Consider the following 13,735-nt stretch of genomic DNA (forward strand, 5'->3'; position numbering starts at 1 on the left):
GTTGTATGCGAACAAGAGCACATTTTTTTTTTTTTAATGAAGGGTAACAAATTCATTTTTGGAAAACTTTTATTGGGAATTGAAAAAGTTGTCAAAACTATTTCAATTCCTAATAAACTTTTTTCAAAATTAGTTTACTATTGTGTGCCCTAAGCCACATATTAGTAAAATCCTTTTATGAATAACAAGAGCAAGTGTTACCTCCACCTTCTGTGTGGTCTTTCCCTACCACCTCTGTGTGGTCTTTCTCCACCTTCTGTGTGGCTCTTCTCCACCCCCAGTGTGTGGAATTTCTCTCCCCACTCTCATTGTGGGTCCTTTCCAACTTAATCTGAATTTTTCCATCGATCTATCCCTGAATCTGAGTATTCATACCCACATATTCATACCCAAATTTTGCGAGTTTGCTCAGGGAGGCGACTATCTTTGCTCTTCCATGGGTCTGGTGTGCTGGCTTTGTACAGCGGGTTGCTCTACCTTTTGTGGGTCTTGGTTGCTGGAATAGCCCTAAATCCACAACCAGTGAGTGAGTCGGCATCCCTTTTGTCTGGGAATCAACTTCCGCATATTCATACCCAAATTTTGCGAGTTTGCTCAAGGAGGCGACTATCTTTGCTCCTCCGTGGGTTTGGTGTGCTGGCTCTATACAGCGGGTTGCTTTGCCTTTTGTGGGTCTTGGTTGCTGGAATAGCCCTAAATCCATAACCAGTGAGTGGGTCGGCATCCCTTTTGTCTAGGAATCAACTTCGGCAAGCTATGATTCTCCTTGCATGGATTTGTCATGGCCTTGCCCAAGCTGAGTCGAAAAGATCTCTCAAAGCCATTGTAAATAAGGTATGTCCTGACTTGCTATTTTTGTCTGAAGTTAAAATTAGTTCAAATAGAATCAAAGCTCTCCTTTATTCATTGGGTTTCTATAAGTTAGAATGTGTTGAACCAAGAGGTCTTAAAGGAGGCATCATTTTGGGATGGAAAAATGGTGTAGATGTGGAAATCGTGATGTCAAATGATAATATGATAAATGGCCTTGTATTCTCAGATCCAATAAATGAACCTTGGCTATTGTCTATGATCTATAGGCCAAGTGCAAGGTTAGGGAAACAAGCCTTTTTGGAAGATCTTCAAAAGGTTGGTGAGTCATTTGCTGGGGCATGGTTGTGTATGGGAGATTTTAACAACTTGTTAGGGCCAAGTGATAAGAAAGGTGGGAAACCAATTTCTTCATCTTCTACTGGGGGATTTAAAGGATTGGTAGATTTTGCAGGTTTAATTGATGTAAAATTTGTGGGGGCATCTTACACTTGGTCCAACAAACGCCCAAGCCTTGCCAACATAAAAGAAAGACTTGACAGAGCTCTAGTTAATACTAGGTGGACTGAAATTTTCCCAAGAGCGCTGTTGAAGCATTTTCCCTCAAATTCCTCTGACCATATCCCAATTGTTCTTTTCACAGAAGGAGAAGAGGGAAGTAGACCAAGACCATTCAAATTTGAAGAAATATGGACAAGAGAGGAGGCAAGTAATCTTGTGGTGGAGAATGCTTGGAGGCTTAATGCCCCTGGTTCCCCAATGTTTAAATTATGCAAGAAGATTAAACAAGCTAAACTAGAGCTAAAACAATGGAATAGATCCTGCTTTGGCAATGTACAATCCAAAATCAAGGAGGCATGGAAGAATTTAGATCAAATTCAATGCTTAGACCCAAATCCACAAAACTTGGAAAAGGAAGCAAATTTGTGTATGGAAATCCAAGAATTGTCGAAAAGGGAGGAAATATTATGGTGTCAAAAATCCAAAATCAAATCACTCACAAGCTCTGATCTCAATACAAGATTCTTCTATCTAAGTACAGTGATAAGGTGAAGAAGAAATTCCATTGATTTTATGAAGAAAGAAAATGGAGAGTGGATTTCAAGTTGGGAGGAGATTGGTCAATGCTTTCAAACCTTCTTTAATAACCTGTTCTCTTCTTCAACCCCAGACATTCCTTATGATCTTAATAATTTAATTCCAAGGTGCATCACCCAAGAAGATAATGAAATGTTGCTAGCCATGCCTTCGATGGAAGAGATCAAAACAACAGTATTTTCGATGGATTCTCATAAAGCTCTCGGGCCTGATGGAATGTCCCCCCTTTTCTTCAAACACTATTGGCACTTGATAGGTGGTGATGTTGTGGATGCAGTTTTAAGCTTCTTTCAAGGTGGTTGTATGTTAAGAGAAATAAATCATACCTTTATCGCCCTAATCCCCAAGCATGAGAGGGCTGCCATGGTTAACCAATTCAGGCCAATTTCGCTCTGTAATGTGTTATATAAGATAATTTCAAAATTATTTGCAAATAGATTAAGACCACTCCTCCACAAGATGATATCTCCCTGGCAAGCTGCCTTCATTCAAGGTAGAAAAATACAAGATAATAGCATAATAGCCCATGAAATCATTCATGCTATGAGAAAGAAAAAAGGCAAGGAAAAGTGGATAGCAATTAAACTTGATATGGAAAAGGCTTATGATAGACTGAAATGGCCTTTTATTCTCAATGTCCTAAGAAATTTTGGATTTGATGAGAGATGGATAAATTGGGTTTCAAAATGCATTTCAACTACCTCTTTTTCTATACTCATAAATGGCTCCCCATATGGATTCTTCCAACCACAAAGAGGCCTAAGACAAGGGGACCCTCTTTCCCCATTCCTATTTATCGTAGCAGCAGAAGTGCTATCCAAACTCTTGCAAAAAGCTGAAGAGAGTAAAAAGCTAAAAGGTATCAAGCTTGCTAAGGGATGCCAACCAATATCTCATCTCCAATTTGTAGACAATTTGTTCATTTTTGGGAGAGCAGATGAAGAGAACATAAGGTCCATTAAAGAATGTTTATCCGCTTATTCTTCTTGGTCAGGATAGGAGACAAACACCCACAAATCTACCATGGTTTTCAGCAGAAACCTAACTAGTTGGCATTCTAAACACTTGCTAGTTGGGAGTATGGGTTTGAAAATTGAAGGGTCAAAAGGAAAATATTTGGGGCTGCCAATGCTGATAGGAAAGTCAAAGAAAGGTACATTTCAAGAGGTGGTGGAAAGAGTGGAGAAGAAGTACCAAGGCTGGAAAGTTAAAATCCTATCACAGGCTGCTAGAACCTCCCTAATTCACACCGTTACCTCAGCCATGCCATCATATGTTATTTCCTCTCTCAGGCTCCCAAAAGAAATAGTAAAGAAGCTTGATGCTTTAAATAGGAAATTTTGGTGGGGTTCAAAGGAGAATGTTTCCAACTGTTGCATCCTGAAGAAATGGGATTCTATTTGCAAACCCAAGTCCATGGGAGGTCTTGGCCTCAGAAAAAGTGAAGATTTCAACCAGGCTCTACTAGCCAAACTAGCTTGGGAGGTCCAAAAAAATGAGGATAAGCACTGGGTAAAAATATTTAAAAGAAAATATCTAAGAGGTGGAAGTTTTTCCAATACAAGGCCACCTATACAAGCGTCTTGGATTTGCAAGAGCTTATTTTGCTGTAACAAGCTCATTAAGAAAGGCATGTGCTATATAGTGGGAGATGGAAGAAGTATTAACTTATGGAATGACCCTTGGGTCCCTAAAGAACCAGATTTTAGGCCAAAACTCAAGGCTAGGGTGGCTACAAACATCTTGCTAGTAGCCGAGCTCATCCACCATGACTCAAGACAATGGGATAAGGAGAAAATTTTTGATTTATTTGAGACTCAGTTTGCTATAAGGATCCTCAATATCCACATTCCTGCTTCCCCAAAGTCTGACACCTTATGCTGGGGACCAAGTCCATCAGGTGAGTTTATAGTAAAATCAGCATATATGTTAAAAATGCAACAAAGCAGCACCTCATTTGGGCCAATGCAGGAAGAGCATTGGAAGATGTTGTGGAAGAGCAAAATGCATGACAGGCTTAAGCTTCTTCTCTGGAGAATAGTTTGCAAATCTCTTCCGGTCTGGGAGATTCTTAGTAAAAGATTTCCAATTCCTAACATAAGCTATCCAGTTTGTGGGGAAGAGGTTGAAACTGTTGAACATGTCTTCATACGCTGCCCCATCACAGTTCAGGCTTGGGCTAACTCAGCTTGGCCCTTAAACATGGATGTTTTCAAAGATATGAATATTGATCAGTGGATAAAGATTATAATAAATCCACTTGAAAAGTTAAAGATCTAAGGCAAGGAAGCAAAGGAGTTTTCTCTTTTTGCAGCGGTGCTCTGTGACCAAGTTTGGAAGAATAGAAACCAAACAATGTGGGGAAACCAACCAGTAGACTCAATAAAGCTCTCCACCCAAATAAATAAGGTATTTATTCAACACAAGCAAGCTTGGCAATCTATTCTTGGGGAAAAAGAGAACTCCCCCTCATGGAAGCCCCCTCCTCTTGGATGGATCAAATGTAACTTTGATGCAGCAGTGAAGCCTGATAAGGTGGTGCTGGCAGTGGTTTGCAGAGACAGCAATGGATCCATAGTAGTAGCTGATTCTCAAGAAGAATGCCCAGATGAGCCCTTATGGGCGAAATCTAAAGCAACTCTCTTAGCAGCTAGTTTGGCTCGTAGAGAAGGTTTTGCTAGAGTTGTGATCGAAGGAGATGCCCAATCAGTGATAAAGGCTATTCTAAACCCATCTACAACTCCTCATTGGTCCATCAATGCTATTATAGAGGATATCTGGCTGACTCTAAACTCTTTTGTATGTTGGAATGCCTCTTTTGTTTTTAGAGATTCTAACTGTGTAACTCATTCCCTTGCCCAATGGGCTTACTTTTGTAATAGTTTTGGATCCCCTCCTCTCTCTGTTGTTTCTGGCTTGGTGGAAGGAGGTGAAGGCTAATTCTCTCCCCTTCCCTTGCTTCTGTATGTTTCTGCTTTCTTTTCTTGTGTCAATATATGTCTTATTCAAAAAAAAAAAAAAAAAAAAAAAAAAAAAAAAAAAAAAAAAAGTTTACTTTTCCATCCTGCGAAAAGTCACTTTTGTTTTTATTATTTATTTTTTGATAAGTACGAAAAGCACAGATAAAGTTACCCATTTTAATATCAAACCTTTTAAAATAATATGCATATGATGTAACATGTGGATGCACATCTCAATAAAACGATTCTGGGACGGTGGTCATATCTCTGACTTTAATGCTTTCATTTAAAAAATAAAACCATTTCTTTAATGCAAATAATTCAGCTTTTGCTTTATTTGCAATTTTTTATTTTTATTTGTCCGGGGAGAATCAAGCAAGATACTGATTTTTAATATTCTTTTCTGATTTTTCTTAAATTTTTAATAAAAAATTACGTTTATAATAAATTTTAAATAATAAATTGTTATTAATTCTTATAAAAGAAAGTTATTAATAATTCTAATTTAAACTTAATATTAAAATTATTTTTTTCTTAAAAAATTTTTTTTACTCAATAATACCATTAGTAACAACTAACCACTTCAAATTTATGGTAAAAATATATCATTAATGCCCAACCGGTTGCACTTTCCAAGGTCCTTCTTTTGACATAAAGACCAATCGTAGGCCTCTACAATTTTTTAGAAGAAAATAGAATGTGAAAGCTTTGTTATGTTCGGCAGTTTGTCTATAAGAAGAAGGCTTTGAACGACCCAATATTCTCCAAACCTTCCTATTCTCTGTGTGTTTCGGTCAGAGAGAGATATTAAAGATGGGTTCCATTACAGCATCTACAAAACCTCATGTAGTTTGTGTAGCATACCCACTTCAAGGTCACATAAACCCAATGATCAAGCTAGCAAAACTCCTCCACCATAAAGGGTTTCACGTAACTTTTGTCAACACAGAGTACAACCACAAACGCTTACTCAGGTCTAGAGGCCCCAACACCCTCGATGGCTTGGCTGACTTTCACTTCGAAACCATTATCGATGGGCTGCCACCGGTAGATGCTGATGTTAGCCAAGACGTTCCTTCTCTTTGTGACTCCACCTCAAAGCATTCGCTAGTTCCACTTTGCAACCTCCTTTCCAAACTCAACGACACTTCGTCTTCGAACGTGCCGCCTGTGACTTGTATGGTGGCAGATGGTTGTATGTCCTTCAGTCTTGATGCTGCTGAAAAATTCGGAATTCCGATTGCCCTTTTCTGGACTCCTAGCTCGTGCGGCGTCTTGAGCTATATGCACTATCGCCATCTAGTTGAACGAGGTTTAATCCCCCTCAAAGGTATGATTTTGTATCATCATATATTGAAAGTGGTATTTGATAACACACCTCTCTCATCTGTATCATTAATATCACGTCAGATTATTATACATGTTAACTTCAATTAAAAATCAAACATACAAATGAGAACTATATATTTAAAAGATGTGCATAGGTGATCTGCAATAACACATCTTAATTATCAAGTTTGATGTTTTTATTTTTTTTTAATTTGTATGTTAGTTTTAATATTTTAATATTGCGGTGGGTTATTCACTAAAGTCAACAGTACTTTTACTTGATTCACAGATGTAAGCGACCTAACAAATGGATACTTGGAAACTCCAATAGATTGGATTCCTGGAATGAAAAATATACGTCTTAAGGATTTTCCAAATTTTATTAGAACTACAGATAAGAATGATATTATGGTTAACTTCCTCATTCATGAAACTGAGAGAGCTCCAAGAGCTTCAGCTGTCATTTTGAACACATTTGATCCATTTGAACAAGATGTGTTGGATGCTATGTCCTCAATGCTTCCTTGTATATACACAATTGGCCCACTTGTGTTGCTCGCTGATCAGATTAAGGACGATAAATTGAAATCAATAAGGTCCAATCTATGGAGAGAAGAACAGGGATGTCTAGAATGGCTAAATTCAAAAGAACCCAACTCTGTAGTATATGTAAATTACGGTAGTATAACTATCATGACACCTGAGCAACTTATTGAGTTTTCTTGGGGGTTAGCAAACAGTGAAAAACCCTTCTTGTGGGTTATAAGGCCTGATCTTGTGGGAGGAAATTCGGCTGTTGTTCCTCATGAATTCGTTACCAAAACTAAACATAGAAGTATGTTAGCAAGTTGGTGTTCCCAAGAACAAATCCTAAAGCACCCATCAATAGGGGGGTTTTTAACGCATAGTGGGTGGAATTCAACGCTTGAAAGTGTATGTAGTGGAGTGCCAATGATCTCTTGGCCCTTCTTTGCCGAGCAACAGACAAACTGTCGATACTGCTGTACTGGTTGGGGCATTGGAATGGAAATAGATAATAATGTTAAGAGAGATGAAGTGGAGAATCTTGTAAGAGAGTTAATGGACAGTGAAAAAGGTAAAGAAATGAAGAAAAAGGCAATGGGGTGGAAGACAAAGGCTGAAGATGCTGTCAAACCTGGCGGTTCTTCTTACCAGAACTTGGACAAATTGATAGCCGAAGTTCTATTAGCTGGAAGTGCTTAAGCCATACAAAATTTACTTTCTATATAGCTTTGAATGAACTAGCATTCTCAGTATCACTATCATTTACTGCATGTGTTTATTTATATATATAATCGATTCCCACTTTTGTTGTAATAAATTCCAATTAAATTGTGTAATTTATTTACTTTCTATATAGCTTTGAATGAACTAGCATTCTCAGTATCATTTACTACATGTGTTTATTTATATATATAATTGATTCCCACTTTTGTTGTAATAAATTCCAATTAAATTGTGTAATTTTTTTTTTTTTGGGGTGAAAATTTGAACTGTGTAATATATATAACCGAAACTTTTGAATCTCCCACAATTTTCCACATCAGCATTTATTTATTTATTTTTTAATTTGATTTATATTTTTTTTATTTTTTATTCCAAACCATTTACTCATGTCAGCATTATTAATTTAAAAATAAAAACAAAATCTCATTATTTCCCCCCACCAAATACGCATTACAAAACCGGTACTTCTTCAAAACCTAAACATAAAAGATAAAACCGATACTTATTCAAAATCTCTCCTCTTCTAACATGCACATCACCTTCCCCTAAACCTAAACTCACCCTTTACTTCCCCAAAATCAAAACCCAAAACTCAAATTCTCCCATTGCCACCGCCGCCACCACGGATTGCCACCACCACGTGCGGATTGCCGCCACTGCATCTTTTGGTTTTCCTGTATTATGCAACTCATTCTCTACCTGTTATTGTTTTTAATTGAAAATTAAACTCCATACCCAATGCCCAAGTATGCTTGCTTTCCTCTTTCTCTTTTCTCTGAATTTAAGTTTGTCAATTGAAACCAAACAGAGGAAAGGCAGCCTACTTAATGATGAAAACAGGGGAAATATTTCTCTTTTTTTTTTTTTCTTTTTTTTTTTTTTTTAATTTGGAAATATGATTTAGGTTTTGGTATTGTGGTCTGATTGGTTTTGATTTAGGAAGAACAGATGCTTGACATTGATTTGTAAAGCCTTTGCTTTTTTTTTTTTTAGTTAGGGTTATTTTAGGTAGGTTACCGATGGTTGTTTTTCTTTGATTTTTTAAATTCCTCCGTTTAAATTATTTAACAAATTTACCATCTTTGGCTCATATATTTGTTTCACGTTGACTCATAAAGTTTATTTTGATGTTGAGATTGGTGGAAAGCTTGCTAATAATGCTCTATTCCATTACTTTTTTTTTTTTTTTTTTTGGTAAAAGAAAGAGACTTGCTTTGTTGGAAAAAAAAAAAGGATATTTTACTTTGATATTGTAGAAGTATTTTGCCAATTCCATGTTGGAATTGGCTGTGAGTAATGGGTATCAAAAGTTGTGAAATTTAAGGATATAGTGCTGTTAGAGGAATTGTGATCATGTTTAATATGATACTCTTTAAATCTTTATGATCTATTTTGAAAACACTAGATTAGATGATAGATACAATACATCATCCTTTCAAACTTAATACATTATATGATTATTGACTTTTGCACCCTTCATTTTGGATTGCAAATGCCTAAAAGAGGTATTGTATAATGTTTGAAATTTCACCTCAGTATCAGAGGATGTAGCTAACCAATGCCTATAATCTCTCTCTAATTTGTTTCATTTGTTTCTCTTTTATTTTCTCAGGCCTCAAACTCAGTCCCTATCCTCTCTCTCTAATCTCAACCAAATCCATCACCACTCTCAATTTGCTTCTGTTGCTGATGTTGCATAAGGTAATGTTTTGTATTCAATTCTTTATTATATAATATTTTCTCAAATTTAGTCAGTATTTTGAAACTTAGACCAATTCTTTTCTTAGTGCTATTTAATTACAATTTAGATGTCATGGAGTCAAACTTAATATGTGTTGATAAAATTGTTGATCGGTCAATTACAATTATGCTTGATGCTCTATTCATTCTCTAACATAACAAAAGCTGTAAACTATACTTATCTAAGTTGCGTCAATGAATTTATGGTTGCAGGAATTATTAATTTTAGGGTCTATGGTTTAGTTGTTGCTTTAGTTAAATTTATATCCCACAATGCTTAATAAGTTAGACAATGCTTTGGCTAATTATGCCAAGGAGTAAAAGAACCTATACACTTGGAATATTTTCAATAAAATTCTATTAACCGGGGATGGCTTGGCCAACAGTGGTCACGTGGGATAGGAATAGGAGCAATACTAGGTGGGTGGGTTGATGGTGTTGTTCAAGGACATATTTACACCTCAATGTGTTTTTTTTTTTTTTACCAAATTTCTTCGCAAAATATTTTATGTAGACAGAATCAAACAGGTCTTTATTTTTTATTTTTGATAATCTTCAATTCTCATTCAACCAAGAAGAAGCAAGATGGCAGCTTTTTTCTTTTTTTTTTTGGGCTGAATGCAGTCTTGTTCACTTTATGTATGCCTAAAGATAGTCATAGATATTTATAGTATTATTTTAAAGCAATCCTATTCCTATCCACTAGTCGCTAACCCGTACGATGCACGGGAAAGTTTTTAGTAACTATAAGATTTTAGCAAATCAAATGCTTTAAAATTTGAAAATCTTAAAGAACTTACATTAGCACTCGTCAATTTGTTTACAAAGTTAATACTAAATAGATCTACAAATTGCATTCTCATATCCTTTGTCATTTGCAAAGTGACAGGACTCTTTCCATTACGGTTTGCATCCTTCTATCCTTCAAAAGCTTTAAAAAGTGTCATGTGGTCACTGCATAAGAATGTGTATAAGGTTATACAAAATTCTATCATTATAATCAACAATGTTCACATACTATTGTTGGAGGTCCTAAATCCAATGGTTCCGTAAATTTTCCTATGACAACGAAAACAAAAATTCACTTTTTCTTCCTAATTTTAGAACTTTTTTGGGAGAACTAAAAAATGTAGCACTTACGTTGTTTTCTGCTTTCATCATTAATGCTATATTGTCTACGTCAAATACTCCTTTCAAATGGCTCGTCATCTCTTGTTCTTGTTTGGCCTAGGTTATATACTAATTATTAGGTTACATATTAATTATGAGTTTTTTAAAGAAAAATATTTTTTTAATATCTCAATATCGTACCCCTTCTATTTCTCTTTTCAGATAAAATTAATCTTCATCTCAATCTTGCATAGAAAGCAGACTCCTTGTTTGGGGAATAAACTAAAAGCAAAGCATTCACAAAATTTTAATTCATAACTATAACTATATAGCAAAAAAATATTGAAGAAAAATATAGCATTCACATACAAACTTCAGAATTAAAAAAAAAAAAAAAAAAAAAACATAAAAATATGATTATTTGATAAAATACAAATTGTACATAGAAGTAATTAATACAATGGAAATCTTGAGATGAAACAATTAAACCAAACATAAAACCAAGTTTGAGATAACCAAGAAACTTAAATATGCAATCATATTCCAATTTCAAATTCTCTCTACAAACATATTACCAATAAATATGCAATAAATAGTATAGAATAAAGGAAAGATTGGTAAATACCTGACTTTCCTCGTCTTGTAGTTGTATTACCAAATAAGCCAGATATCAAAATGCTAAATCCCTACCTGCAAAATAGTAAGAATCTAATTTTCAGCCAAGAATCATTAATAGAAGAGAAATAGTACAGTGTAGAAAGTTTGAAATAGTGCAGTGTAGAGAAAAATTTTCTTTTTTAATCTCCTTCATATCATCAAACAATTTGATATGAAGCTTGCATCAAAAAAAAAAAAAAAATTATTAATTCCATCTTCCTCTTCTTTTGCTTAGAAATCATAAAATCTATAATATGATTACCATGGATAATCAACATGCACTCTATAGACATGATATCATTAGTGTAAAATACTTGAGTTATTTGACAAAACCAAAACCCAATTAAATCAAAACTTTCATGAAAAAAAATCCTTTAAAGGTGCTACTTATATATATATATATCATCATGGTGTAACAAAATAGTAACCTGACAAAGTTGGGATGGATAGGATAAGATTGGCTTATGAACAAATACTTTTACTCAATTCCATTAGTGGAAAATCCAAAAATGTAAAAACCCAGATAGGTACAAAAAAATGATAAATTATTTACACATAAAATAAATAAATAAAGAAGGGAAAAGAAAAAGAAACAAAGGATTGAATAAAATAGTACATTATTGCTATTAATAATGAAAATATAGATTGACATTTGACACATGCTTCTCAAGCCAATGATAGAAACTTAGTTGTCCATAATCAACAAATACATGCAATTACTGATATCTCATTTATAATCAAATACGCGTCACTACTATCAATAATGAAAATGAAATAGATTGACAAATGACACCAGTTTCTCAGACCAAAGATAGAAAAACAAACTTAATCCATATCATATACATGCAGTGACATCTATCATATTTCATTATTAAGATTGAGAAATCAATTGTATCCATTAGTTAAATCCACTTGGTGAACTAATTGATGGAATTCATTACAAACATCACCATTATTACTTTCACCCATGGAAATATCCAAAATAAACATATTCCCATAAATAAATAAAAAACTCTCACCACACACATACACAAATTAATACAATAAGCAGTATACTACCACCCACATCATTGCTATTAATAATGAAAATATAGATTGACATATGACACATGCTTCTCAGACCAATGATAGAAACGTAGTTGTCCATAATCAACAAATACATGCAATTACTGATATCTGGTTTATAATCAAATACGCGTCACTACTATCAATAATGAAAAAGAAATAGATTGACAAATGACACCTGCTTCTCAGACCAAAGATAGAAAACCAAACTTAATCCATATCATATACATGCAGTGATATCTATCATATTTCATTATTAAGATTGAGAAATCAATTGTATCCATTAGTTAAATCCACTTGGTGAACTAATTGATGGAATTGATTACAAACATCACCATCATTACTTTCACCCATGGAAATATCCAAAATAAACATATTCCCATAAATAAAAAAACTCTTACCACACACATACACAAATTAATACAATAAGTAGTATACTACCACCCATATCATTGCTATTAATAATGAAAATATATATTGACATATGACACATGCTTCTCAGACCAATGATAGAAACTTAGTTGTCCATAATCAACTAATACATGCAATTACTGATATCTGATTTATAATCAAATACGCATCACTACTATCAATAATGAAAAAGAAATAGATTGACAAATGACACCTGCTTCTCAAACCAAAGATAGAAAAATAAACTTAATCCATATCATATACATGCAGTGATATCTATCATATTTCATTATTAAGATTGAGAAATCAATTGTATCCATTAGTTAAATCCACTTGGAGAACTAATTGATGGAATTGATTACAAACATCACCATCATTACTTTCACCCATGGAAATATCCAAAATAAACATATTCCCATAAATAAATAAAAAAATAAAAAAAATAAACTCTCACCACACACATACACAAATTAATACAATAAGTAGTATACTACCACCCCATTACACTGTACACATATATACAGCAACTTCTTCATCACAAACGCAAACGAAAAGAAGAAAAAATCCATTGCACCATATTGAAAGACCATAATTATTACTTACAAATAGAAAAAAGAATCCAAATTTGTGAGCAGAACAATACAATATACTATGATATTAAAACTCCAAGCATAAAAGCATATTTAAAATATCAACCATATATTTGCTGTAACTATTAAACATACACAGGGGAAATATAAATTATTTAAATATTTATAAGGTACAATTGTACTAAGCATAGATATAAATTATTTTATAAACCTGCTCCATATCTGTAAAGAAAAAAAGAAAAAGAAAAAGAAAAAAGAGACATATAATTCAGTATGAACAATGTAATGAATAACTAACCTCAACGTACTCCACACCAATTTCGCTAAGATTATCAGGAAGCAAGCTAATAACTCCACCTCGCTCAATTTCCACTAAACAAGTTCAAACCCATAGCTCAGTTTCCATAAAAAAACAATTCAAATTGACCAATAGCTCAGTTTCCACACAAAAACGTATATTCAAATTGATTATCTAAGTGTGTGCACAAACTCAATTGCAAATACAAAGAGAAGCATAGCTAAAACTACAATTCAATCAACTCTAGAATACAAAATAGGCTGGGGTAAAAAATAAACCATAAAGCTGTAAGCTAAAACTGATATAACTAAACTAAAATTCAAAAAAAGCTAAGAAATCCACACTAAAATAGTTAGAAATTAGATGTACATAGATTATCACAGAGGCAAACAAATACCATACCTTTAACCCTAATTCTA

At 34.1% G+C, this 13,735-nt stretch overlaps 3 protein-coding genes and 1 long non-coding RNA gene across 5 annotated transcripts; 3 read left to right on the forward strand and 1 right to left on the reverse strand.

Annotated features, from left to right (window-relative positions):
• The first annotated feature begins 756 nt into the window (after nucleotides 1-756).
• LOC115966579 lies at nucleotides 757-1,863 on the forward strand. Its single transcript, XM_031085787.1, has one exon. The coding sequence runs from the start codon at nucleotides 757-759 to the stop codon at nucleotides 1,861-1,863; it is 1,107 nt and encodes a 368-aa protein (XP_030941647.1).
• A 2,400-nt stretch (nucleotides 1,864-4,263) lies between these two features.
• Nucleotides 4,264-4,848, forward strand: LOC115966580. The gene has a single exon (XM_031085789.1). It carries the CDS (start codon nucleotides 4,264-4,266, stop codon nucleotides 4,846-4,848), a length of 585 nt encoding a protein of 194 aa, XP_030941649.1.
• Nucleotides 4,849-5,550: 702 nt separating this feature from the next.
• LOC115967545 (7-deoxyloganetin glucosyltransferase-like) lies at nucleotides 5,551-7,665 on the forward strand. 2 transcript variants are annotated; one of them, XM_031086663.1, is made up of 3 exons: nucleotides 5,551-6,198; nucleotides 6,487-7,459; nucleotides 7,590-7,665. In XM_031086663.1, the coding sequence occupies exons 1-2, from the start codon at nucleotides 5,682-5,684 to the stop codon at nucleotides 7,419-7,421; spliced, it is 1,452 nt and encodes a 483-aa protein (XP_030942523.1). In that variant the 5' UTR covers nucleotides 5,551-5,681; the 3' UTR covers nucleotides 7,422-7,459; nucleotides 7,590-7,665. The 2 variants fall into 2 exon arrangements, with proteins under 2 accessions (XP_030942523.1, XP_030942522.1); XM_031086662.1 differs by lacking the exon at nucleotides 7,590-7,665 and having other exon boundaries at nucleotides 5,552-6,198; nucleotides 6,487-7,570.
• Nucleotides 7,666-10,035: 2,370 nt separating this feature from the next.
• On the reverse strand, nucleotides 10,036-13,369 carry LOC115967546. Its single transcript, XR_004086475.1, has 3 exons — nucleotides 13,317-13,369; nucleotides 10,921-10,985; nucleotides 10,036-10,139 (listed from the first exon to the last, which is right to left on the reverse strand). It is a non-coding gene; the product is annotated as an uncharacterized LOC115967546 (long non-coding RNA).
• Between the last annotated feature and the right edge of the window lie 366 nt (nucleotides 13,370-13,735).

Source organism: Quercus lobata, chromosome 11, assembly GCF_001633185.2.
Source record: "Quercus lobata isolate SW786 chromosome 11, ValleyOak3.0 Primary Assembly, whole genome shotgun sequence".
Lineage (NCBI taxonomy): Eukaryota > Viridiplantae > Streptophyta > Magnoliopsida > Fagales > Fagaceae > Quercus > Quercus lobata.